The sequence below is a fragment of the Neovison vison genome, chromosome 1 (genome assembly GCF_020171115.1).
Source record: "Neovison vison isolate M4711 chromosome 1, ASM_NN_V1, whole genome shotgun sequence".
NCBI classification, from domain to species: Eukaryota; Metazoa; Chordata; class Mammalia; order Carnivora; family Mustelidae; genus Neogale; species Neogale vison.
This window is the reverse complement of record NC_058091.1, coordinates 83,352,354-83,380,221: the sequence shown is the minus strand read 5'-3', so window position 1 is coordinate 83,380,221 and position 27,868 is coordinate 83,352,354. Positions and strand designations below refer to the sequence as shown.

The 27,868-nt window shown below is 44.5% G+C and overlaps 1 protein-coding gene across 1 annotated transcript; it reads left to right on the top strand.

Moving 5' to 3' along the window:
* On the top strand, positions 1-27,868 carry PXT1 (peroxisomal testis enriched protein 1). Its single transcript, XM_044237042.1, is given in 4 exon segments — positions 1-118; positions 121-165; positions 15,990-16,120; positions 26,598-27,868. Coding segments are annotated over 4 exon segments (627 nt in total). The 3' UTR covers positions 26,931-27,868.

Sequence of the window (27,868 nt, the reverse complement as noted above, 5' to 3'; positions counted from 1 at the left end):
ATGAAGAAAAAACACGATACCATTGTTTGTGAACCTAAAGAACTTCTGAATGCCTCTCCCAAAGTAACAAATTGTTGCAAATCCCTGTGGGTGAAATACAGTTTTCAGGAGTACATGACCGACTTGTCAGCTCCCAGCCAGTTTCAGCCTTGTCAAGGAACCCAGGTAAGATATTATTTGCATTAAGCTAAGATAAATATTATACTTAGCATGTGTTTTTCTTGGTATTGAGAACATAAAATCGGGCTTTAAATAGATTATTTAAACATTAACTGTAAGAAGATAGTGGTCAATCATTCATTAATGTTCTTAGGTGGTAAAAATCTAAGACTGACATTGCCTCATAAATCTCTTAGTGTCTGTTAGCTCTAAATTGTTGATGTGACAACTCATTAAGATGATCCAAAATTAACTAAAATATATCAAATTTGCATTCTAATAGAGATTTGTCTTTAACTTGACCGGACAAAGTCAATATTGTTAAGTAGAGAAAATTCAGTTTCGGTTCCTCTTTGATTTTGCCAGTACAGGAAAGAACATGAGGGAAATATAAACATGAATTTTTGTTTTACAAAAATTTGCATGATTCCTAAATGTCCCTGAGTGTTGGAAAATTAGTCTCATGTTTTGAAGGGCACTAGGGTGTTGGGGTTAAAGAAGCTAAATTTATGGGGTTTTAGACTTTTAGATTAAGAATATGCTAGACCAAAAAAAAAGAATATGCTAGATAGGGGCGCCTGGTGGCTCAGTGGGTTAAAGCCTCTGCCCTAGGCTCAGGTCATGATCTCAGGCTCCTGGGATCGAGCCCTGCATTGGGCTCTCTGCTCAGTAGGGAGACTGCTTCCCCACACCCCTTTCTCTGCCTGCCTTTCTGCCTACTTGAGATCTCTCTCTCTGTCATAATAATAATAAAAAAAAATGTTAGACACCTGGAAGGAATAATTAAAGCTAATCTCAGACTATTCTCCAGTTTTAAAAGAATATATGCCACTGAGAAAGTGGACATTCAGGCATCGTGATAGCCTCTTGCCACATATCAAATATGGTACGTTTTCCAGAAATAACTGGATTGACTAAAATAACTGAGTTTTGATCTGCGCAGGTGTCAACAATGATTTCTCAAAGCCTGAGATTCTGTCACCTATGAATATCTTCTAGAACATAGATTTTTTTTTTTTAAAATTGAGATGTAATCCGTACACCATAAACTTCAAACTTTTAAAGGGCAAAACCAATGGTTTTAGCATATTCATCAAGTTGTGCGATCGTTTTCACTATTCTGGAACTTCTGTTTTATTATAAACTTTTCCCAGTGTTTCCGCACTCAACTATACCCTTTGAGCCTCACAGAGCCTTCCTCAAGCAACTTCTGAGGTACCCTGTGGCCGGTTGCCACATTTAATCCAAATTAGAGTTTCACCTCAAAAACAGAAGCAGGGTGAAGAATAAAGCCCCTACGTTTGAGTTATACAGTAACAGCCAACAACCTAATTTACGTTTGCTTTCGCGTCTAGAACTCTCGTTTTACCCTGCATGCGAAATCTTATTTGTGACAGGAATTTTAGTCGGGGGCAGGGGGTGGGCCACCGGCGTGTTAGAAAAACAAGGGATCGGTCAGCGTGAGGTGGAAGCGGACATAAGCCCTCCACCACCCTCTCACTCTCTTCCCGGCTCTGGAAGCGGCGGCGCGTTTGTCCCCTCATATTTTAGGTCATTTAGAGGCGTGGAGACAGAGGCGGCCCTAAAGGTGTCAGAACAGCGTCAGGAACGCCCAGCCGCAGGGTAATGGGAGGCGCGGGGCAGTGTATTCCGGGGTTCCAGCCTCCGAGCTCCCGCGAGCGCGCCGGGGGCCAGCAGCTAGACGGGCGCTTTCCTGCTCGCGCGGGAGACTGATTCTGGCCGCCGCGAGCGCTTTGTGCGCCCCTCATTGGCCACAGCGGGACCACGTGACCTCTGGCGCCAAAATCGCCGGCTGGAGCGCGCGCTTTCCCGCGGGACAGACTGGCCGCGCGGTCAACGGCTTGTAGGTCCCGCGAAGGTCGAGGAGGTCGCGCAGAGGATCTGCGGAAGCTCTCTGGCTGGGAACCCTAAAGGGGGAAAAAAAAAAATGCCTTAAGTACTACTTCACCTAAAACTCCTACTGAGGAAGCTGGTCACTGAAAGGTCCCCTTATGCCCTCTTTGCCTCTTGGGCACAGACTAAAAGTGGAAATCCCCAGTCCTTAGCGACTAGCTGAAGCCAAAATATTTCGGCTACTTTGGGGAAATAGACACGTTTGAAAGTATAACTCTTTGGAGAAAGAAAACACAATTTCTGTCAGGGGAATTTAAAACCGCTTTTTAAAAGAAAATTTGAGGAGATGCGTAGGATCTTGGGAAATCGGAGAAACCACCCTGATAGGTTGTTTAAGGGAAATCAGAAACTCTGGGGAAAACAAAACGTAATAAGAGCAAAAGAGGGCTTTTCCACTTCTAAAAATGTAATAATTACTGGTAGGAAAGGGTAGAATTATGTATATGTGTGTGTCTGTACGTATGCGTGTGTATGTAGGTAGTATAAATGCGATATATTGATTGTAGAAGTCAGTAGAGAATCCAGTTGTTCAGCCTCTTTCTCCCTCAGAGAGTGGCTGGAAGCTCATTTTGCCCCTCTCTTTTCTTCTAAGTCTCAAGTGTCCTCTTTCTCCAGCGGGACACATTTTTTTTTTACAAATTAAAAAAAAAAAAAACAACAAACAAACAACCAGGGTCTACTAAGTTCCAGACACTGCTAGGTACTGGGGTGACAGTGGTGAGCAAAAACATTAACAGTCCTTTCCGTCCTGGAGCATATTGTGGGGTAAAGGAGGCAGATAGATCCAGATGCTATAATGGGGCTTTGATCAAGCAGGGAGTTGGGAGAAGGCTTCCCTCAAGATTAACTCTGGACTGAGATCTGAAGGAGGCAAAGGGAGCCTTTTGGGCAGGGGAGAGCTGATAGTCTCTCCTCTTCCAGTGACTTCCCATCTCTCATTTCCACTACACATAAATTATATTGGCCTCTAAGTTATCGAAGACACTTCTTTTTTCTTTTAATTGTTAAGTTCTTAGGGAGTAACTCATAACTAATAATTACTGTTATAGACCATGTATGTACAGTAGGTAAGTATATAATACACACATCTAATATACATTATCATCTCTTGTTTTATATAATAAAAGCATGCAATGATTTTTTTTTAAGATTCCATTTTATTTATTTGAGAGAGAGAAAGTGAGAGAGAGCACAAGCAGAGGAAGGGGGAGAAGCAGACTCCCCAGTGAGCAGGGAGCCCGCAGTGGGCTAAGTCCCAGGACCCCGGGATCATAATTCGAGCTGAAGGCAGGCACTCAACCGACTGAGCCACCTAGGCGTCCCAAAACATTCAATGATTATAACAAAATTTAGAATATGATGTATCTCAGTTGAACTAAAAGCTCTCTAGATATTCACAGTGGTGAGAGATCACATTATTTTGGAAGATTCAAAAAAGCCATATTGAGAAAGTATTTTTTGAGTTGTGATTCAAAGGTAAAATTTGGTCAAATAGAGTAGAAGGCTGGAGAGGTGAGTTGAGATATATTCTAAGGACCTTGAAAATCAGTCCAAAGGGTTTATAGAAACTAAGTAAAAATGTTCTATTTCACTTTTAAGGACTTTCCTGAGATATTTTTTCTTTTCTGTTTACCTTAGAAAATTTAAAATCTGCAAAAAAGTTGTACAAATGAGGGATATCTGGGTGGCTCAAGTTGGTTGGGCAACTGCCTTCGGCTCAGGTCATGATCCCAGCATCCTGGGATTGAGTCCCTCGTCGGGCTCCTTGCCCTGCAGGGAGCCTGCTTCTCCCTCTGCCTCTTACCCCTTGCATGGATTTATCATTTTTTGGTGGAGGGGGGAGCACATTTGATTTATCTTTTTATCTCTCTCTTTCTCTACCTCCCTATACACACATACTCACAAACACATGTACAGATGTTTTTCTTTGTTACAAAGAAAGTTATGAGATAAAGTTGTAGACCTACTAACTTCATCTTTAAATAATTCCATTTCTAAATAATTTGTCTCCTAAGAACAAAGATTTTCCTGTATAACCACAATAGAGTTATGACACTCTTGAGATACTTTCTAAATTAAATTTTGAGTATTTATGTTAATACATTAATAATAAATGGTTACTAATTTTAAATGGCTTTTTAACAATGACTAAGATATTAAGTGCTATAGAAGTATTTGCCTATAAAAACATATTTTCATGGGTGGAAAATTAAAGAATATGAAAATTTTGGCATATGGTGAAGTGTCTTGCATTCTTGTTCCCTGTCTGTTCAGTTCCCACTCTGAAGACTCCTTATTGCAGGCAACCACTGTTCTTTTTTTTTTTTTTAAAGATTTTATTTATTTGACAGAGAGAGATCACAAGTGGGCAGAGAGGCAAGCAGAGAGAGAGAGAGAGAAGAGGAAGCAGGCTCCCTGCTGAGCAGAGAGCCTGATGTGGGACTGGATCCCAGGACCCTGAGATCATGACCTGAGCTGAAGGTAGAGGCTTAACCCACTGAGCCACCCAGGTGCCCCAACCATTGTTCTTGATTTTGGGACATTCTTTTCTTTTTTTAATAAATATTTTTTATTATTTATTTGACAGACAGAGATCACAAGTAGGCAGAGAGGCAGGCAGAGAGGAAGGGAAGCAGGCTCCCTGCTGAGCAGAGAGCCGGATATGGGTCTCAATCCCAGGACCCTGGGATCATGACCTGAGCTGAAGGTAGAGGCTTTAACCCACTGAGCCGCCCAGGTGCCCCTCTAGAGGTTTTTTATGTAAGTATGAGCAAAAGTGAATATAGATTTTTATACCCCTCCCTTTTTAGAGAAAAGGTAGCATTCAAAACAAACTGTCCTTATTTGTTTTCTCAGTTAACGGTATGATTTGTAGATATTTTTCCATTAATAGTTACAGAGTGCCATTTTTATTTACAATGACATAATATTCCATTGTGTCAATGTAGCATAATTTATTTAAATAGTTTATTCTTACAATGAGATATCACCTCACACCAGTCAGAATGGCTAAAATCAGCAAGTCAGGAAATGACAGATGCTGGCGAGGATGCGGAGAAAGGGAAACCCTCCTACACTGTTGGTGGGAATGCAAGCTGGTGCAACCTCTCTGGAAAACAGCATGGAGGTTCCTCAAAATGTTGAAACTAGAACTACCCTATGACCCAGCAATAGCACTACTGGGTATTTACCCTAAAGATACAAACGTAGTGATCCAAAGGGGCATGTGCACCCGAATGTTTATAGCAGCAATGTCCACAATAGCCAAACTATGGAAGGAACCTAGATGTCCATCAACAGATGAATGGATCAAGAAAATGTGGTATATATACACAATGGAATACTATGCAGCCATCAAAAGAAATGAACTCTTGCCATTTGCGACAACGTGGATGGAACTAGAGTGTATCATGTTCAGCGAAATAAATCAAGCAGAGAAAGACAACTATCATATGATCTCCCTGATATGAGGAAGTGGTGATGCAACATGGGGGTTTAAGGGGGTAGGAGAAGAATAAATGAAACAAGATGGGATTAGGAGGGAGACAAACCATAAGTGACTCTTAATCTCACAAAACAAACTGAGGGTTGCTGGGGGGAGGGGGGTTGGGAGAAGGGGGGCGGGATTATGGACATTGGGGAGGGTATGTGCTTTGGTGAGTGCTGTGAAGTGTGTAAACCTGGCAATTCACAGACCTGTACCCCTGGGGATAAAAATATATTATATGTTTATAAAAAATAAAAAATAAAAAAATAGTTTATTCTTAATATACATTTAGGTTGTTTCCAATCATTTAATATTGAAACCGTGCTACAACAAATTTGCATATTTGCATTTGTAAACCTTGCACATATTTGCATTTGTAAAAATTGATTGATACATTGCCCCCCTCATCCAGAGGTTGTACCAATTTCACTCCCACCACTAACTGTGGGAGTTTCTTCAGGCTTTTGATAAGGTTCTATACCGAGAGGTAAAATATGTGAATGTGAATTATTGTTGATTGATATTTTACAAGTTTAAATGAAAGATCTGTCTTCAAGAGAAACTAAAAGGTAGGGCTATTCTTATTCTTATAGAATAGCCAACATTTTTCATCTAACCCTAACCTTATTTTCTGTCCCATTCTCTCTACCCCCTCATGCAACTGCATCTTTAGAATCATAATCAATAATATCTGTTGAGGACCTTTTATGTGCAGGGCACTGAACTAGGTCTCAGAGTTATGAAATAGATACAGTCCTCAAGGAATACACTGTTTATTTTTATTTTTTAAAAAATATTATTTATTTATTTGACAGACAGAGATCACAAGTAGGCAGAGAGGCAGGCAGAGAGAGAGGAAGGGAAGCAGGCTCCCCACTGAGCAGAGAGCCCGATATGGGGCTCAGTCCCAGGACCCTGGGATCATGACCTGAGCCGAAGGCAGAGGCTTTAACCCACTGGAGCCACCCAGGCACCTGGAATACACCGTTTAGTTGGTCAGACATGCACAAAATATTATTTATTATGTTGAGTTCTGGAATGTAAAACACATCCCTAGCTTTGGTACATTTAATCTTTTATTGCATCCTATCTGCATGTCCTTTCTTTTCTGCCCCTTTGCCTACCCAATTCCAATTGAGCTGTTCAAGTATTATTGGCTTCTATATAGCTCTTCATTTCTCCCATTGTCCATTACTGAAACATATACAACTTGTATTCCATCTTCCTAATGCAGATACTGGATTTGGTATTTCCCAGGTGTCAGCTAACTGATCAGTTAAACTAATAGATGCAGATCATTATGCTTCTGATTGGCATGGGCAGGGCTGGTCCTAAATCCATTTTGAAAAGGTGACCTCCATTTGGAGGATCTCCCTACTCGGTTGCCCTTTCTTCTCTCTGCGTGCCTTCGCTCCTGGGTGAGCTCTCAGCCCTCACCGGTACCCTCACGTAATCTTTGATTGGGTGTCAACTAATTATTAGGGTCTTATTTCAAAATGGTCTGAGATGAGAATGTCATTAATGTGTATAGGGTTCATGATACTCTTGAAAACAACAATAGAAACTGAAATGACAGGCAGTATGGTTGCAATTTTTATCAAAGGGCCGTATATTTCACCTACTATGTAATTTACCTTCTCTTACCTGAGGTGAGTTAATGCACTGAGACCCTGGCCCTCCTTACCTCCTATATTCTCCCTTCCCCACTTAACCCTGTTGTAGGGTTCAGGAATTCTGGAGCCATTGCCCTTAGAGCACTTTTTAAAAAAAGGCTTTTTAAAAAATTTGTTGTAGAGAGAAAGAGAGATAGTGAGAATAGAGAGAGGGACAGAGGGAGAAGAAAAAGGAGAGGGAGAGAATCAGAATCCTTGCGGAGCACGGAGCCTGCCATGAGGCTCCATCCCAGGACCCTGAGATCATGACCTGAGCTGCAATCAAGAGTTGGAGGCTCAACAGACTGAGCCACCCAGGTGCCCTCAGAGCTCTACTTTTGAACCCAGTCAGGCAGCCATGGCTCAGTGGCTTCTGGACAGGGGGCCTGTGAAGTGGGGTGAGTAATCTCCCGTGCCCTTAGACACTCTTCCTGTTGTCTTTCCCAGTCCCCTCACAGCCTGGCTGTCCCCTTGTGAAAGATTTTGTTTTCCAACTGTGTCACCCTGTATAGGTGATGCTCCTTGTAGTCAGGCAGAAGTGGGTCTCACTGGCTGTCCAGAGTGTGTCAACGTGTGGGTTCAGGTAATGATGCTGTGTTTTCATTGCACTAGAATATCTTTTCCAAGCACTCATGTCCACGAGAACAAATCAACTAGAATTAGAGAGGCTGTGGTAAAAAGGGTGTGAAGCAGTGTCTGGTACATAGAAGGCCTTCTATAATATTTATTTATTTATTTAATTTATTTATTTGACAGACAGAGATCACAAGTAGGCAGAGAGGCAGGCGGAGAGAGAGGAGGAAGCAGGCTCCCCGCCGGGCAGAGAGCCTGATGCGGGGCTCGATCCCAGGACCCTGAGATCATGACCTGAGCCGAAGGCAGAGGCCCTTAACCCACTGAGCCACCCAGGTGCCCCCTATAATATTTCTTGAATGGATGAATGAATGAGTGAATGAGTGAAGGAAGGCTAGGTTAGTATCCAGTCTCTCCTTTCACCTCCATCCCCCGCCCCACTGTCCCATTTCCAGGAAGGAAACTTTAACTGGCTCTGTTTTCCAGTTGTGTCAATTAGTGAGTCTCAGTGCTGTAGGCTAGGATCACCTGGGGAGCTTTAAAAAAAACACCAATCTGTAGTTTTATTCCCAGACCAAGAAAAAAAAATTTTTTTAAGTCTCCAAGTTGATCTTCATGTGCAGCCAGTGTTGAGAACTACTGTTCTAATAATGTGTGTTTATTCTTCTATGACTTGATTTATTAAATTGGTGCCATCCATTGATTCTTTTCTCTCCCCATTGATTCTTTAACATGACAGATGGGGTTTAGCTCATACTATACCCTCTCTTCTCATTGTTGATAGTTAAATTATTGTAAAACTTCCATTTGTTGTCTTTGGAGACTTCAGTAATTTAAAATCCTCTTTCTTACTTCATGTATTTTTAGCACTGTCATATGACTCCCAGTTTTATAAGACGCAGATATTAACTTCCCTGTCCTCTGTTCACTTGGCCTTCCATACCCTGCTCTTTGTCCCTTACACTTTTTTTATTTCTATAGAGCTGGAGTCATTAGCATTTATATTCTGGCCTCCAGCCACAACAACTCTTCCATACTTTGTCCATCAGCTGAGTCCAAAAGTTAGAAACTAGTAACCTTGGTTTACATTTTTATACCTAGGTAAATATCATCTAATACCAAGTCCAATGGTAGTAGCTAAGATATATAATATAAAGCTTATTATATACCTCGCACTTTATGAACATCAGTTTTTAATATTCATAATAATCTTAGAGTCCTTTTTTTTTTTAAAATTTATTTGATAGAGATCACAAGCAGGCAGAGAGGCATGCAGAGAGAGAGGAAGGGAAGCAGGCTCCCCGCTGAGCAGAGAGCCCGACACGGGGCTCGATCCCAGAACCCTGGGATCATGACCTGAGCCAAAGGCAGAGGCTTTAACCCACGGAGCCACCCAGGCGCCCCAATAATCTTAGAGTCCTTTTTAACAAATGAGGAAACTGAGGCCCAGAGAAGCTAAGTATCTTGCCTAAGGATAGCAAATTAGAAAGTAACTGGGCCAAGCCTTGAAGCTTCCTCTATGGGAAGATAGGATAATAATGTCTTTTCTTTAGGTTCAAGTTTAGGACACCTACCAGCTGGAAAGAGAATGCCCATCAAGGATATATACACATTTTTTCCTTTTTCTTTTTTTGGGGGGGTGGGGTTGGAGGTGATGGTTGTCTTTAGCCCCTATTATGTAACTCTGGTCAGCCTTCTTTTTTTCCATTTCTGTTAGTGACAGATTTCAGCCACTTCAAGATCCCCCTCTTTCTCAGCAGATGGCGTAGTTTTCCGCTTCATGTACAAAACTGAAGTCATTGGGGGTAAACACCTAATTTCCTTCTCCCTTGTCCCAGACTTCTGTACCTGCAAGTCACATCTTACCAACTATTGTATCTCAAAGGAAGGGTGCCCCACCCTCTAACTTCGATTCAAAGTCAATCTTTCCATGTGATTTCATTCTCCTTTGTCCCAAACCTTGTTGGGACTTGGCCTCAACAATTTGCTCTGCTCTATGTTCCGTTGCCATTATTCCTGCTCTAATTCCTCTCCTCAACCTACAAAACCTGCTCAAGACTCTCAACCTAGAAAATTCCTTCAACTCACCTCTTCCTCTTGCCACTGTCTGTTCTCTTTCCATCATGGACACCGCTTGGAAGAGTAGTCTATACTTCTTGCTACATCTAGTCTGGTGGTTCAAATTCACACTTCACTGTCATGCAAACTTCCTTCTGTTCGGCCTTCCTGCATGGCCAATTTTCTTTTGCTTTACTTCAGTCTTGGGTGACATCAGCAGTTCTTTTTAAAAAGAGCAGTTTGTCCTTGGTGAGAGACTTTGAGCCTTTCTGAGATTGACCAGTAGTCCCGCTAAATTGAGGCAAACTGTTTTGAAATTATTATTCAGCTCGGATATTTTTTAGCCATTGAACATTTAATTATAATATGTTGACTTGATGTCCTGTGAAATGAGGAAATGACTGTTGATTTTGCATTTCACAGATTTAAATGTTCAAAGTACTAGCTAATGGCTTCAAGCTCTCCTAAAAGAAGTTCCCTTCCTCAGCTAAAAGAAAAGGTCCCGCTGAGTTTGAGATGAGGACTTGCATTCTGGAAAAGGTGGTTTGTCCCTGTGAAGGGGAGGTATCTGTTTTCCAATTTGGAAGCAGATGGTCCAGCATGAAGAGAGGCCAAGACTTCAGAATCTTCACACTCTTTCTGTCCACCCGTTGTGTCAGTATCCAAAGGTAAAAGGTTATGCAAGGCTCTGGGATTAGGGGTTCTGGCTACCAGCAATAAAATCCATATGTGCTAGAATGACTTTTTCCCTCAGAGTAATCACCTCCCAGTCATAAAACAAGGGACAAAACCTGCGATTGTTTGAAACCTTGTCCAGTCATACAGGTAGAGTACCATAAAGTGGAACACACAGGATTATCCTGTTGAAAGGACCTAAAAAATGATTCCTTTATTTTCAACTTAAACCACATTAAAATTTGCTTCACATTCAGGCCATAAACTTCCTGTATGACCTTTTATTGTTTTCTGGACCTTCTCACTCCCTTTCCTTCTCTTCTCCCACATGATTCATAGTTTCCATTTCTTTGAGTTTCCCCCAATTTTCTTCCATACCAGTTATTCTACTAAATCTCCCTTGCTCAAGGGTCTGCCCTTCCAGAACTGTTCTCTGGCTCTCATCTAGTCTCTCTCTGGGCCTATTGTCCCACTGTCATCCTGGGACTTTCCTTCACGTGAGTTGGATTCACCTTCTGCTAAATCTTCTTTCTCTTTCTTGGTGTAGTCATACTCTGTGTTATTGGAATACTCCCTCCTAAGGAATTTTGTATGGGAGAAAAATTCTTGAGCCTGTGCAGATCTGCAAATGTCTTCATTCACCTCTCATGTGTGACTGAGAGTTCATCTAGACATGGAATTCTAGGTTGAAAATAATCTTTTATAGAATTCTTGGGGGCAAAAATGGTTCCTTTATATTCTAGTATGCATTGTAGTTGGGAAGTCAGTGGCCAAACTAACCTGTGTTTCTCTTTGGAGATTTTTAGTGTCTCTTATGCCTAGTGTTTTGAAATTTTAGTATGTTCTGGAGGTGAGGTTTTTACTTCCCCATTTGCTGTGTTGGGAACTTGGAGGGGTGCGCGTGCGCGTGTGTGTGTGTGTGTGTGTGGCGGTGGCAGGGTGCGGAGTTGGGGGGACTTTCTAATCTGATGTTTGGTGTCCTTCAGCATTGGGAAGCTCTCTTACACTGCTTGCCTTGAAATTTTCCTCCTCTGTTTCTCTCTTTCTGGCCATCCCATAAATCAAATGCTCATCTTTCCATATTGACCCTCTATATTACCTATCTCTTCTCTCGTATATTTTTCACCTTCTGATTTTTTTTCCCGGAGTGATTTCCTTGATTTAATTTTTTCAGACCATCCATTGTCTTTTGAATTTTGGCGATCATATTTTTTAAATTGGAAAGATTTTGTTCTAGGATTGCTCTTTCTTCATAGCAGTTTTTTTTTTCTTGAATGTAATATTTTCTTAAATCTCTCAAAATATATACATTAGAATTGGCAAACATTCTCTTCCATTCCCTGAATTACATGTATTCTTCAGGATTAGTTTTCTTTGTTTTTCTGGTATTTCTCTTGCATTCTGTGGTCCTTCTCAATTGCTAGTGATCCTTTATTTTAAAGAAATTATGGACTGGGTAGCTGATGTGGGTTTTTTCTGCTGTTGTGTGAGTATGAAGAAGGTAGTAGTAGTAGCTAACATTTATATAGTGTCTATCTATGTTCCGGACACTTCCTTGTGAACTGATTCAGTCATCTCCCAAACTCTCTATGAGAGACTTACTATGCTATTTCATTAGGTTTAGTAATATGCCATCAATTGTAAAATATACCATCATTTTGTTTACTTCTAAAAGGTAAATGTCATTGAAATATGACATGCCATAGGTTATAAAACACATTCTGATTTTGGAGACATTACAAAATCTTATGGTTGATGAAATAATACATTACTATTCCCTTCTTACAGTTTGAGAAACTGAGGCACAGAGAGATTAAATAACTTGTCCCTGGTTACACAGTGTTACCTATAGTGGATTTTACATTTGAACCCAAGTGATCTGGCTTCAGAATTTTACCACTATGATTAATTAGTGCCCCATTGAGTGGGGACTCAAACTGAGGCATAGGAGGGCTCTGAGTTAGGGGGACTTTAGGAACACAAGTCAGGGAGCTCACTTTCTGGTCCCAGGTCCTCCAAATGCTACAACAAGGAAACCTTTAATTTGAGGCACCAACATTCATAAAGAAGTTTTGGCTTTCTCCACAAGATTTGTTCTCTTCCATTAGAGAAGAGTGGCCTGGGTTTTTCTTGCCTGAAGTTTGTGCTGGGTATAGTGGCCTGGGGGTGTCAAGAGTACCATGTGGTACAGTTGATCCCCATCAGCCTTCCAGTCAAGGTCATGTCTCCTTCTCCCAGTCCTGGGGTTTTAGTGGAGTAAATGGGCTTCCAGGCCTCAGGAGCTCCTGTGGTGAGGTCTTGGCACTTTCTCTGCCTGGCTCATTTGTCCATATCTTGTCTCATCCGCTTTCTGCCTTCCAGAAACACATACACATCTCTCATCTGCTGCTGATCCATCTCCCATTCTTTTCACTGTTGTGGTTTTATTCTAATTTTATGCATTCATTTTGGTGGTGTCTTGGGAGGGATTAGGGGCAATGGGAGGCCAATGCTTATGTCCAGACTTGAGCCAGAAGTCTCTAGAACTCTATTTTTAGTGAACAAAATCAAGATTATGAAAGCACGATCACCATAGGAGAAATTAAAATCATCACAGTATAGCTAGCAGCAGAGAAACACTTACAAAACCTTAGAAGTATGTTTGCTTGAAAGTTTTCCCAAGTGCAGCTGAAGGGACAAAGTTTTCTAGGTAAGATTCTCACCACAGCAATATTTTTTAAAGTTTCAATACATTGAGGCTTATTATTTGCTTTATGAAGGAATTATTCTTGCAAAAGATTAACCACATGGTTGTCCCAAATTTCCCAGGAGGCCTTTCAGACTATGATTTTATTTTCAGAACACTGTGTGGAGATCTACATATATACATTCACACAACTTTTCAGCACAGAGCAAGATACTTTTTCCCTCTGGATATTAAAAATTCAATTCTTGAAAAGTACAGTTTTACTTTTATGTTTAATTCATTTTTGTCATCTTGTCACAAGACCTCTTACTTCTCCGATATATGGTTATTTTATAGCTTTGATTTAATAATTTCTTTCCTCAGGGTGGCTGAGTCACTCAGTCTTTCCTGGGTGGCTCAGTCATTTAAGCATCTGCCTTCAGCTCAGATCATGATCCCATGGTTCTGGGATCGAGCCCCGCATCAGGCTCCTTGCTCAGCTGGAAGCCTGCTTCTCCCACTCCCTCTGCCTGCTGCTCTGCCTACTTGTGCTCTCTCTCTCTGTCAAGTAAATTAAAAAAAAATCTTTAAAAAAATAATTTCTTTCCTGTAATCTTATAATATTTCTTATAACATTGTGGCATAGGTATTTTGCTGTGTAAATATCTGTAGGACAGGGATACTGGTCTCTCTTTAGTCAGCAGACGATCCTGACTAAACAGGTTAAGTACAGCAGAGCCTTGAAGACATTTTGCATTCAACTTAAAAAAAAAATATTGTAGGGACGCCTGGGTGGCTCAGTAGGTTAAGCAGCTGCCTTCGGCTCAGGTCATGATCCCAGCGTCCTGGGATTGAGTCCCACATCGGGCTCCTTGCTCGGCAGGGAGCCTGCTTCTCCCTCTGCCTCTGCCTCTGCCTGCCATTCTGTCTGCCTGTGCTCGCTCTCTCCCTCTCTCTCTCTGATAAATAAATAAAAAATCTTTAAAAAAATATTGTATTTATTTGAGAGAGAGAGTGTGTGCATGGGAGCATGTAAGCACAAGCTCTGTGGGGTGGGAGGGTGGGCCAAGCGAGGGAGTGGCAGAAGGGGCAGATGCTCCTGAGCAGGGAGCCCAATGCGGGGCTAGAGGAGTTTAATGATAATTAGTTGGCCATGCAGTTGAGATCCCAGTTTAACTGACTGAGCCCCCCAGGTGCCCCTCCATTCAAATTTTAATAGGAATGGATAAATGACCAGAACCAAAACACAAGCCACTAGTACCAGGAACCTTTTATTTTTTTCATTTTATTATTTTTAAAAGATTTTGTTTTTAAGTGATCTCTATACCCAGCATGGGGCTCAAACTCACAACCCCAAGATCAAGAGTCATGTGCTCCACTGACTGTGCCAGCCCCAGGGACCTAATTTTTAAATTTTGCTTTCAGAGTCTGTCCTGAAGCAGCTGTATAGCCAACATAATTTCCTACACAGTTTTTCCTACATTTGACAGCTCTGCACAATGATAATTGATATGATACTTTGATGATTATTTGTTTGGTTGCAGGGAAGAGAAACCTACTCTGGTCACCTCCAAAAAGCTGTGGTGAGGATGTTTATGAAACAGAACTGAAGTTGGTGGGGTCAGGTTCTCAGGGAATTCTGGGGCCAGTCTTTTTTTTTTTTTTTAATCTTGCTTTTCTAGTAAGTGTCTGGTGGCTTAGTTCTTCTCTGTCAACCAGCTTTCTCCATCTCTCCTTTCAGTGTTTCCTTCCCTTTCATAATGTTTGCTTGCAAATGGATTTGACTTACCTTAGGCCCAACATAGTCCTGTAGCATTACTGGTCCTGCTGCTGATTTTTTCTTAGTTTCCTGAACACTGAACAGAGAGGAAGGGACCTGTTCTCTTTAGGGGCTGGGTTTTGACTACCTGACCAGCCAGTGAGTCATGGTTCTTGGGTCAGGTATCCATCTCTGATCCAAACAGCTATGGGCCTGAGGTCAGGGTGAGGACATGGAAGAAGGAGCTTGATTGCTTAGGCAACATGGCAGATTCTATTGAAAGGGGGTGTGGGCAAGTCAGATGATGATTGGCATCTTTAATGATGCTTGATTTCATTGTTGGAAAACTTTAAGTATGTTTGGAACAACTTGGATGCATGAATTCATGTTTTAAACTGTAAATTGCATGAGACTAAATACAGATCAAGATTTTCCACCTGGAAAGCAGGGTAGTGCCTGGATTGAGATGTGCTGTAGGTATTTGTGTTGGATTTGAAAGACTTAGGTATAATAAACAGAATGCAAAACAATATCAGCAATAATCTTATATTGATTATACATTTAATGATAATATTTTGGATATATCTTTTTTTGTTGTTGTTAAAGATTTTATTTATTTATTTGACAGAGAGAGATCACAAGTAGATGGAGAGGCAGGCAGAGAGAGAGAGAGAGAGGAAAGCAGGCTCCCTGCTGAGCAGAGAGCCCGATGCGGGACTCGATCCCAGGACCCTGAGATCATGACCTGAGCGGAAGACAATGGCTTAACCCACTGTGCCACCCAGGCGCCCTGGATATATCATCTTAAATAGAATATATTACTTATGTTATACTAGGTGTTAATACTAGGAAATTTGAAATTAGTATGTAGTTTGAATTATATTTTTATTGAACAGAGATAATCTATTCCAATATAAGACTTTGCTTTTCTATAATCATTGATGATGACATTTCATCCCTCTCGTCTAATAAGACAGTTTTTTATGACTAGTGGTGAGGGGTTTACAGATAGTTAATAATCTCTTCTGAACTCTTCTGCCCATGTAGGTCACTATCTGCCTTCTCAGCCCAAGGAGAGTAGCAGTGGCCAGAACCATCACCAGGAGGAGATAATCCACAAGTTGGCCATGCAGTTGAGAAACATCGGGGACAGCATTGATTGTGGGATGGTTCAAGAGGTGGGTCTTCTGTTTCCCCAGCAACAGCCAGTCAGGTAGCCAGGAAGAGCAAAGATAACAAGGGCCGTCAAGGGGCTGAGATGCGCAGGAATTAGCAGAACACGTGGATTAATAATGTCCAGATTACAAAACCTTAGATCTGAAAGTTGTGAACCTAAGTCAAAGCCAGTATTTGATCTCATACTTGCTACTCAAACTGTGGTCCACAGAGAGCTAGACAGAGCTAGGCAATTGGTCAAATGTGCAAAATCTCAGGCCCCAGCCCCAGTGCTGGAATCAGAATCAACTTTTTTACACATGCCCTGGGAGATCTGTGTGCACATTAAAGTGTGAGAATCGTTGCTCCCCACCCTCAAACTGGGGGGCCTATTAGATTCACCTGCGGAGTTGTAAGCACTATCGCTGCTTGCGCCCCACCTTGAGGGATTCTGACTGAGTTAGCCTGAGGTGTGGCCTGGGCAGCAGGCGGTTTAAAGGCTCCCCAGGTGAATCTAATGCTCAGTCAGGGAGGAAAAAACCTCAGCCTTCCTGGTGGTTTTCCTCCTTGAACTATCCAGAAGTGATACTCTAAGCCCTACTCCTGCTGGTTTCTTTGCTTCTCCTGGTTATTATGAGAGCTACTAAGGGAAAACAGGAAAGAAGAATAATTACTGTTTGATATCTTAGAGGTGCTCAAGTCCACTGGGACCAAACTATGGTTGGCAGTGGAGAGAGAATGATAGGTAGGTTCCATGGTTGGGGGAAGGGGGTGGGTGGTGGGCGGTGGCCCTCATAGCCCAACTTCTTTTTTATTTTATTTATTTATTTGAGAAAGAGAGAGAGAGAGAGAGATATCACACAAGCAGGGAGAGGGAGAAGCAGACTCCCTGCTGAGCAAAGAGCCCAATGGGGGCTCAAATCCAGGACCCCAGGATCATGACCAGAGCTGAAGACAGACAGACGCTTAACTGACTGAGCCATCCAGGCATCCCCAGAGCCCAACTTCTTTCCTCAGATGGACCTGTCCTGTGGTGATTTCTTGCTTGTCACTGCTGCTGCCATCACGCTGGCTTCAGGGGGTGCCATGTCCTCTTTTAGGGTCTGGTCCAAAGGCGGACCATACTCAGCCTTTCCCTCAGAGAAAACATTCCCTGTTTGTCTCATCAGATAAAACATGAATGAAAGCTCCCAGCAATATCACACCACTAAAAATAAGAAGGAAACCAAGAGGAAACAAACACAGAGAGTCAAATACAATATTTGACGGACCAATTTCATTCAAACACATTTTATTTAGTGCTTGCTGTATGCTAGACTCAGTTCCAGGCATTGGTAGCTAGAACAGAGAGCAGAAGAGAAGATGAGGCTACTCTCATTGAACTAGTAATGTAGGAGGGACACAGTAAAGCCGATGACTAGCCAGACAGAGATGCAGGCTCAAAGCAGGATTGGAGATGCTGAGTGAGGCAGAGTGACTTTGGGGAAGGCCTCCCTTAGGGAAGCAATATTTGAACAGAGAGTGGCAGTCGGGGAGTGAGCCATGGGAACACCTGGGGAAAAGTGTTCCAAGCTCGGGGACAGGGAATGCAAAGTCCTTGTGACAGCAACAGGCTTTAAGGCAACACTAGGAGGCCAGAGTGGCTGGAGTGGAATGAGCTGAATTCTAGAAGTTGGCCTCGGTCTTAGAGACATTGGTCAGGTGTCTGCGTTCTACCCTATGCATAAGGGAAGCTTCGGGGGAAGGGAAGCAGCAAGTACCAGGAGCTGGTTTACATTTAGAATGGGGACTGACTCCCTGGGCAGAGAGTAGGCTGTTGTGAAAATCAAATGAAATAATCCAGCCTGACCCACAGAAGATGATTGCTAAATGTTATCTCAGCCAAAAAATTAATCTGTTTTCTGCCATTGCCCTTTTTTTTTTTTTTAAAGATTTTATTTATTTGACAGAGAGAAATCACAAGTAGGCAGAGAGGCAGGCAGAGAGAGAGAGGGGAGAAAGCAGGTTCCCTGCGGAGCAGAGAGCCCGACGTGGGGCTCGATCCCAGAACCCTGGGATCATGACCCGAGCCGAAGGCAGAGGCTTTAACCCACTGAGCCACCCAAGCGCCCCTGCCATTGCCCTTTTCATCATTGGAGTTGACCACCTCTTTGCTATGGATCATTTACCACAACATCCTCCTCATAGTCACCATTTTCCTTCCAGGATCCAGTCTTTTCTGTAGGAAAGTTTTCTCTGATGACTGTACTTTATGAATTCTGGGAAGGCCCTTAGCTCAACATTCCTGCGTCTTTATCCTCTAACTCTGAGTACTCTATTTTTTTTCTCTGAAGAGGAGAAAACAGAGGAGGACAAATCACAGCACCTGTTTTCTTTTTCTTTTCTTTTGTAAGATTCTATTTGTTTACTTGTCAGAGAGAGCGAGCACAAGCACACAGAGTGGCAGGCAGAGGCAGAGAGAGAAGCAAGGCTCCCTGCTGGACAAGGAGCCAGATGTGGGACTCCATCCCAGGATCCTGGGATCATGACCTGAGTGGAAGGCAGCAGCTTAACTGGCTGAGCCACCCAGGTGTCCCACAACACCTGTTTTCTGTATTTGCCTCAACCCAGTCAAGAAGGCACTGCTCTACATAACCTCCTACTCCATTTTTCTTCCTTCCTTTTTTCCTTCTTTCCTTCCATCTTTTCCTCTCTCTTCTTTCCTACTTTCTTAAGATTTTATGTATTTGAGAGAGAGAGAGAGAGAGAGAATAGATCAGGAACAGGGTAGAGGGAGAAGCAGACTCTCCACTGAGCAGAGAGCCTGATGTGGGGCTCAATCCCAGGACACTGGAATCATGACCCCAAGGCAGACCCTCAAACCACTGAGCCACCCAGGGGCCCTATTTTATTTCTTTTTATTGCTGGATATTATTCCATTTTATGTATTATCCATTCATCAGTTGATAGACATTTTGGTCGTTTGAACTTTTTGACTGTTAAGAACAGTGATGCCATGAACATTTGTGTAGAAGTTTTTGGGTTGAATATGTTTTCAGTTCTTCCTGGAGCATATCCCGGAAGTTGCTGAGTCACCGGGCAGCTTTACATTTAACTTTTGAGGAACTTCCTGATGGTTTTCCACAGTGGCTGTGCCATTTTACATTGTGGCCCAGCAGCAGGATGTGAGGTGACAGTTTCTCTATGTCCTTGTCAACATTTATTTATTTATTTATTTGACAGAGAGAGATCACAGTAGACAGAGAGGCAGGCAGAGAGAGAGGAAGGGAAGCAGGCCCCCCGCTGAGCAGAGAGCCCAAACCGGGACTCGATCCCAGGACCCTGAGATCATGACCTGAGCTGAAGGCAGAGGCCCAATCCACTGAGCCACCAGGCACCCCCTCACTGCTCCTTTGTATATCTCTTTGGAGAAATGTCTATTCACATCCTTCGCCCATTTTAAAATTGGGTTATTTGTCTTTTTATTATTGAGTTGTAGGAGTTCTTTATACATTCTATTTGCAAGTTCCTTTTCAGATCTTATTTGCACATTTTCTTCCATTTTCACTTTTTGGATGGTGTTCTCTGAAGCACAGAAGTGTTTAATTTTGATGAAGTTCAATTTATCTATTTTTACTTTTATTTCTACTGCTTTGGGGGGTCATAGCTAAGAAACCATTGCCTCACCCAAAGTCATGAAGATTTACATCTATGTGTTCTTTTAAGAGATTTATAGTTTTAGCTCTTCAATTTGGATCTTTGATCCATTTGAAGTTAGTTTTCGTATATTGGTATGAGTTAAAAGTTCATCTTCATTCTTTTGCACATGGGCAACCCAGTTGTCCCAGCACCATTTGTTGAAAAAAACATTCTTTCCCTGTTAAATTGCCTTAGCAATCTTGTCAAAAATCAATTGAGCTTAAATGCGAGGGGTTATTTCGGGACTCTCCATTCTATTCCATTGATCTACATGTCTATCCTTATCCCTGCCCTAGCTTTCCCTGAAGCTTATTACCAAGCTGGCTTTGCCCTAAACTTTTAAAAATATCTTGTCCTGGACAAGAACACCTTTAAATAGAGAACAGTAGAGGTGCCTGGGTGGCTCAGTGGGTTAAAGCCTCTGCCTTTGGCTCAGGTCATGATCCCAGGGTCCTGGGATCGAGCCCCACATCAGGCTCTCTGCTCAGTGGTGAGCCTGCTTCCCCTGCTTTCCCCTTTCTCTCTGCCTGCCTCTCTGCCTACTTGTGGTCTCTGTCTGTCAAATAAATAAATAAAATCTTTAAAAAAAATAAATAGAGCACAGTACATTTAAAAAATATTTTTAAAAAAATTCCTCCGAAGTTTGGCTCTAGAATGTTCAAGACTTTGCTGTTTGAAGACTTAAATCAAGCAACTTTAATAGAATTTCAAATCTGGAATGGTATATTTAATATATACTCATCACTTATTTACCTTTTGTATGCTGTTTAATCAAGTGGTCACATTGACTTTCCAATCTATGTCGATTTGGCAGAAATCTTGTGAGAATTGGCCAGAAAGCCCCAGTGAATTGGCTTCCTGCAGCGGGACCTTCCTGGGAGCTGCCTGGGCTCAGCCCAGGGTCCTGCAGGATGTCCTTTGTCCTACGACAAAGCGCTCTAAAGGGCAGGTGCACGTGCAGCCCCAGTCGCCTCTGAATGGTGGCCAAACCCGCCCTCTACTCAGTATTCCCAGGAGCCTGCCTCAGAATTGGCAGCTGGGGCCTGCCACTCCCCTAGGCCCAAACCCTAACCCAGAGTTGGGTTCTCAGGCTTCTGTCCCCAGAGTCCTGGCCCTCAAGGGCAGGGCCATATGGCAGGGCGCTGCCTGCCACCCAGGAGGAAACCATACCTTTGGCAGCTGCAGGAAACACTCAGAGCGGTAGAAACCTGCATACCCACCTCAGACCACCTCACCTTTAGCGCCCCCTTCTGCCAAAAAAAAAAGCTAGAGACTGAGGCTCAGGCCACACCCTAACTCACCTCTGCACCGTGGGAGCTTGCCTGGGGGGGAGTGGGGGGGTGCTCCAGGCCGGCTCATGGTCTTGCACAGCTGCAACACGCACCTAGTGAGAAAGTGCTCTTAGCTCGGGGCGGCGTGGCCCCAAACGCCGCCCAACGCTGCCCAATTCTCAGGAGCTTTCTGCCCAAATTGATAACGATTTGGGCAGAATGCTCCTGAGATTTGGCTGGAAACCCCTGGCAGAAGTCACTTCTGGCTGTGGGGGCCTTCAGGGGAGCCGCCTGGGCCAGCCGGAGGTCCCAAGTGGTTGAGTGGTTGGGGCTCAAACCCTGTGAGAAAGCATTCTTAAAGTCAGGGGCACGGGTGGCCAAACCCTCCCTCTACTCAGCCCCCTGGGGTTTCATTTTCAGCACTGGCAGATCGATTGGGCCTGCCGTGACATTGGGCCCTATCCTGAACCCTAGCTTGGGTTTTCAGTCTTCCGTTTCCAGAGGTCTGTCCCCCAAGCCCTCCAGATTTGGGACCCAGGAGCCTCACCCCAGGAGTCCACTTTCCACCCAGATGGGAACTGCTGTTTGGAGCTGTGCAGAACCCTGCAGAGGTGGAGAAACCTGTATGCCCCACTGAAACTTACACCCCCACCTTCTGTAGCTCCCTGGCTACAAACCCGCAGCCTAACATACCTCCTGACCCTGCCCTCAACTCAGCACCCCAGGGATCCGGCTCCAGCACTGGCAGATCATGCCTTAGCTTAGCTCACCTCAGGGACCCTGTCAGCTCAAGGCAGACTTGGAACTCCCTCTGCCGCAGAGCTCTGGGATCCCCCTCCTTCTTCCAAAATTACACTGGCCCAAGTCTTTCATGAGAAAGGGAAAAGGCTACCTCCTGAATGCTTAACACCTCTTTTCCTCTTCTGTCACATTTCTCTCCACCTACCTGTGTACCTGGGCAAACTGTAAGGAACGTATCAATGGAACATGTACATGCTCTGAGATCTGAATCTTCCATGGCAGCTTTTTTTTTTTTTTAAGATTTTATTTATTTATTTGACAGACAGAGATCACAGGTAGGCTGAGAGGCAGGCAGAGAGAGCGGGGGAGGCAGGCTTCCTGCTGAGCAGAGAGCCTGATGTGGGGCTCGATCGGAGGACCCTGAGATCATGACCTGAGCTGAAGGCAGAGGCTTTAACCCACTGAGCCACCCAGGTGCCTCCCCATGGCAGCTTTCTGAGGATTCCTTATGCAAAAATAAACTAGCGTATCCTACCACAGTGTGTTTGAAAATGATCATCTACAGAATAGGAGAGTGAAAATCACTCCACTTTTACCTCACTCTTCATGAAGCAGAACATGGTCTTCTTTTCTTCATTGACTTCAATTCCAACTCGTTTCTGTGCAGTGGTAAATCCTTTGCTTCAGGGATAGGATTTCGTGATTTCTCACTTGCATAGAACACCCAGAGCTCATCACAGCAAGTGCCCTCCCTAATAGCCATCACCCATTGAACCCTTCCCCCACACCCCTGCCTCTAGCAACCCTCAGTTTGTGCTCTAAGGTGGAGTCTGTTTCTCATTGGCCTTTCTCCCTTCACTATATTCATATGTTTTCTTTTTGAAAATTCCATAGGAGTCAAGTCATAGGGTATTGGTCTTGTCCTACTGATTTTGCTTAGCTTAATCCACTCCAGATCCATCCACATCCTTGCAAATGGTAAGATTTCATTCTTTTTGAAACTGGGTCCTATTCCATTGTATATAGATATAGATATAGATCACCCACATCTTCTTTCTCCATTCCTCAGTGAATGGACATTGGGACTCCTTCCATAGTTTCGCTACTGTTGATAATACTGCTATAAACATCACGGTGCTTGTACCCCATTAAGTGTGCATTTTTGTGTCCTTTGGGTAAATACCTAGGAGTGCAATTGCTGGACCCTAGAGTTCAGTTTTTAGCTCTTGGAGGAACCACCATACTTTTTCCAGAGTGGCTGCAACAGCCTGCATGCCCACTGACAGTGGAGGTGGGTTCTGCTTCAAGCAGAACATTATCTGCCAGCAATTTCCTAAGGGAGAAATGGAAAACTTGTGGGATAACCTGACTCACCCAGCGTCAGGCATGAAATTTATCCCAGGGTTGCTGACGCCAAGCCCCTTGAAACCACAGCATGCCTCTATCCAGGAGAATTCCCAAAGAATCTCCTTCTGAATCAGCACCCATGAAACTGGGTGTCTCCAGCCTGAGTTCCCAGATTGTGGCAACACATACCTACGCAGAAAGCGCTCTCAACAGCAGGCACGAGTGTGGCCTGAATTGCATGATGCTTAATTGCACGATGCTGGCCAATTCTCATGAGCTTTCTGCCCAAATTGATATCGACTTGGACAGAAAGCTCATGAGAATTGCTCAGAAACCCCCAGCAAACTCCTTTCTAGCTACATGGACCTTAAGGGGACCTGACAGGGCCTGGCACCAGATCCCGAGTGGTCGCGGCCCAAACATTGCAAGAAAGTGCTCTAAAAGCCAGGTGCACACATGGCCAAAACCTCCCACTGCTCAGCCCTCTGGGTTGCCAGTCTCAGCACTGGCAGATCGGGCCTGACATGCCACTAGGCCCTAACCTGAACCCTAAGTTGGGTTTTCAGGCTTTCATCCCCAGGGGTCTATCCCCCAAGCCCTCCAGATTGGGGACCCCAAGCCATACCACAGAACTCCACCTGCCACGCAGAAGGCAACCATGCCATTGGGAGCTGCGCAAAACCCTCATACCTGGAGAAACCTACATGCCCCCCCTCAGGCCTATGGTGACTCCTTCGAACCACAAACCGAGAGTCTGAAGCTCAGGCTCACACCCTCCCACAGACCCCAGGGAGCTTGCCTCCACGGGGGCCCATCTCATGGTCCACATGGCCACAACATGCAACTAGTGAGAAAGCGCTCCCAACACCGGGTGGGTGCCCGGCCAGAATCACCACCCAATCAATACTGATTTGGGCAGAAATCTCATGAGAATTGGCTGGAATCCCCGGGCGAACTCGCTCCCGGCAGCAGGGTCCTTCGTGGGAGTCACCTAGGCCTGGCCCAGGGTCCTGGTTGGTCATGGATGGAAGCCTGTCTGAGAGAACTCTAAATGCTGGGTGCACATGTGGCCTGGGTCTCCTCTGAATGCCTACCCAATCTCCCTCTCCTTAGACCCCCTGGGAGACCCACCAAAAGGTGAGGCTTCCATGCCCCTTGGCCTGAAACCCAACCCTGGGTTGGGTTCTCAGGCTTCTGTCCCCAGAGTCCTGGCCCTGAAGCCCCCCAGATTGGGGACCTTTGAGTCACACCCCAGGAGGAAACCGTGCCCTTTGGAGCTGCACAGACCCCTCAGAACAGGAGAAACTGCATGCCCCACTGAGGCCACTGCCAACATTGGCAGCCCCCCGGGCCATAAACCCGGAACCTCATGCCCTCCATTAACCACCTTGGTGATCCTGCCTCTGTACCCACAGATCTTTCCTGGACTCCCAGGCTCTCATGGGACTCTTCATGGGGCATATCTGGGAACAAAAGTCAGGTCAGGGCCACAGAAACCTCTGGCACTGGTTATAATGAGACTCTGAGATGTCAGTGGAGTCCCAAGTCATAGGCCATCTCAGAGTTTGTCTGCAAAGACACAGTTGGTAGGAAACACAGATGCTGACAGAGGGTAGAGAAGATGGAAAAAGCTATGTTTTTTGTGGCCTAGGATGGCCCCGTGACAGTGCCACAGAGGGCCCAGGAAGCTAGGTGCCCCATAACATTGCTGAGGGCTCATTCAGATTCGTCCTGAAGCCCATACATGCTGGATCCTCTGCTAACTCAGGAGAACCCTAAATGCGCTCATGGTCTTGGCCTGAACAAGATGACCATCAGTGTGGTATATAACCTGAATAATATAGCCACAAGGCAGTGGGGACTGACTCAGCTAAACAATACCTACGTTGAATTCCACCACAGACAAACATGTTGGGGGAAACTCGAGAGAGTTTCTGTCAGAGAAACTCTGACAGAAACTGTCAGAGAAATGGTGGGGGGGATTCCTGAGGCCTTAACTTTTGGCCAATTTCACTATCATCTTTCTTTTCATTCAAGTACAGGGGCTGGAGTCAGGCAGGACAGATCACAGTGTCTTCCCACTCTGCCACTGGAAAGGAAGAGCCCTCTCCACTATCATCCAACATTTTGCAGATCTGGGGTGTGGGAAACTACCACCCATGGGCCAATTGGACCTCCCCCTATATTCTTGTAATCAGGTGTGGCTGGAACATTAGTTATAGATGGTCTGTGGCTGCTTTCAAGACACAATGCAAGAGTGCAGTCATTGTCAGAGACACCATGTGGACTGCAACACCTAACAGAAAATCTTTACAGAAGACATTACAGAAAAGTCTTTGCCAATCCCTGGTCTCAAAGATCGTAGGATCATGTCCCTTCTTTGAGTAGAATGTAGCGCCTCTGGGACAAATCTAATTTCTTCACCCCCAGAGGCAAGGACTTCCATCCTTTTAGCCATAGCGCCATCTCCATCCTCCTCTACTGACACCTTGAATGGCCCATCTACAAGTCTGCAGTCCAATGGGAATTCACTGTCATTTCCATGTTAGTGATGTTCAGAAACGGAGGTGTAAGTGTGAACTTGTGAGGGTGAGCGTGTGTTTCCTCTTTGGTAGCCACAGTGTGCAAGGAGAATACAATACAGTAGCATGCTTTCTGTCCCCCAGGAATGGCCATGCAATGTGGTTGCATAGTGATCTCAGAAGGAAGCCACCTTCATAGAACAAACTTCATCTGCGAGGACTCCCAAGTCCCTTGTCCTGGACACTAGGTTCCACTGAGGCTGGGGGCACACAGAGGGGCAGAGACTCCCCCTGCCTATCAGGGATTTGAAGGACACCTTCTGTTCCAGGACAAAAGATCCCCAAACCATTCATCCACCTGTCACCCAGCCAGACATCCGTAAGAGATGTACTCCAAGCGGAAAGGACAGACTGAGAGACAATTGACAGCCTTGTGTGACAAGTGTCACAACAGGGGACACTCAGGAGGACTGGGGGTGTGCAGGGTTGGACAACCTGGGGGTGGGGGACCGGGAATGCTCTAGGAGGGTGATCACAGCTGTGATGCGATGGGTGATGCTCTGGAGGACTGGGGGTGTGCAGGGTTGGACAGACCGGGGGACAGGGACCAGGGGTGCTCCAGGAGGATGTCACAGCTGTGCCCTTGTGTGGCTACACGTGTCAGTGTGACTGGGCATTGGCCAGACTGGAAATGATAGTGCAGGTGAGAGGCAGTGACCCTAAACTGTCTCTTGCAAGGCAAAAGTTCGGTAATGAAATTTCTTACAGTACGCTTTCATGTCACTTGCATCTGTGAGTCCCTAAAGCTGATTGTGTAGAACATGAAGTACATAGTGGGCCATGGCTTTCAAATCTATGGTGCTGGCAGCAGAGCACATTGATATTTCTTTTGGCTGCTTTCACAGTAGGATGACTTTTACCACCTTCATCTCCAATCCCAGGACAGTGAACGAAGGAACACAGATCTACACTTTGAGAAGTCAACACAAATGTGCAAACCCAAGTTCTCACAGGAGCTAAAGGTTCAGGACCAGGATGACAGAAAGGGGAGGCTGACAGCAAAGAACCAAAGGAACACATCATGTGCATGGGAGCTGACCCACTTCTCTACCTGTTGGAAGCAAGTCATGCCTGACCGGAGGGAGTCCCACCTGCACCTGGTCCGTCTGCTTGCTGCCCTTGAACAGAGCGGAGGATGGGCTGAGCTGGGTGTGGGTGGCTGTGGTGGGGAGATGGCCAGCTGGCCACAGATGCTACCTGCCAAGCACATATAGGCCCATCTCCTGGTCCTCAGCTAAGATGAAACAACCATTGTGTTTAGTGACCTATTTCCGGAGACAGGTCCTGCGCTCAGTGCTTTGGTGACTATATCTTCTCCTATTGTATTTTCTAAAAACAACTCAGGCAGGTAAGATTGACATACAAGAAGCTGTCCTATAGTTAATGTATGTAACTTGTCCCTGACCCTAACCCTAATACCTAGTTAAGAGATACTCGATTTAGAATACTGCTCATTAATTAGAGGATGGTTTTCAGGAGCAAAGGAATTCAGGGACCAACCTTCTTCGGTCTTACTCTCCCTTGAATCTGGTAAATCCAAACACATTAGGCCACATGCTATCTGGAGAGTGGCCACACGGGGGCAACAGTGCCCCAAACCCAAAGCCAATTCTTCCTTCATCCTGTCAAACCTTGTTCATTCAGTGTTTACAGATCATGGTAGAGATGATGAAAAGTGTGACTTTGTTGAATTTTTAAAAAACTGAAAGAATTCTTTTACCTTGTTAAGAATAGAACTTCAAGAGCACATTAAGGCCCAGGGGCCTGGGAAAGGGCTACTACTATGGAATCTATTCAGGTCTACTTAGGAAACAAGGATGGCTTCTGGTCCACTTCTCTGCAGGAAGAATTTGTGTCAACTAACAGCCCTGAATCCACACAAAATACTGCAGCTCAGAGGAAAACAAAGGAGAATCAACAGCCTCTGGAAGCGGAGAAAGAACCACACCCAGGAACAAAGAGAGACCACAGCGACTCTACTCAGGCCAATTTGCATTTCTGTAGGGTTGTGGGTCAGGCAAAGTGCACATCCTGATGCTACCCTTTGGAACCTGTGAAAGCCTCCTGGTCCCTTCCTCCACGAGACACCCCCTACCCCTTTACAACTCCATCCTGCTTCTTGGAACTCCCCTTCCCCTTTTTGATGCCATCA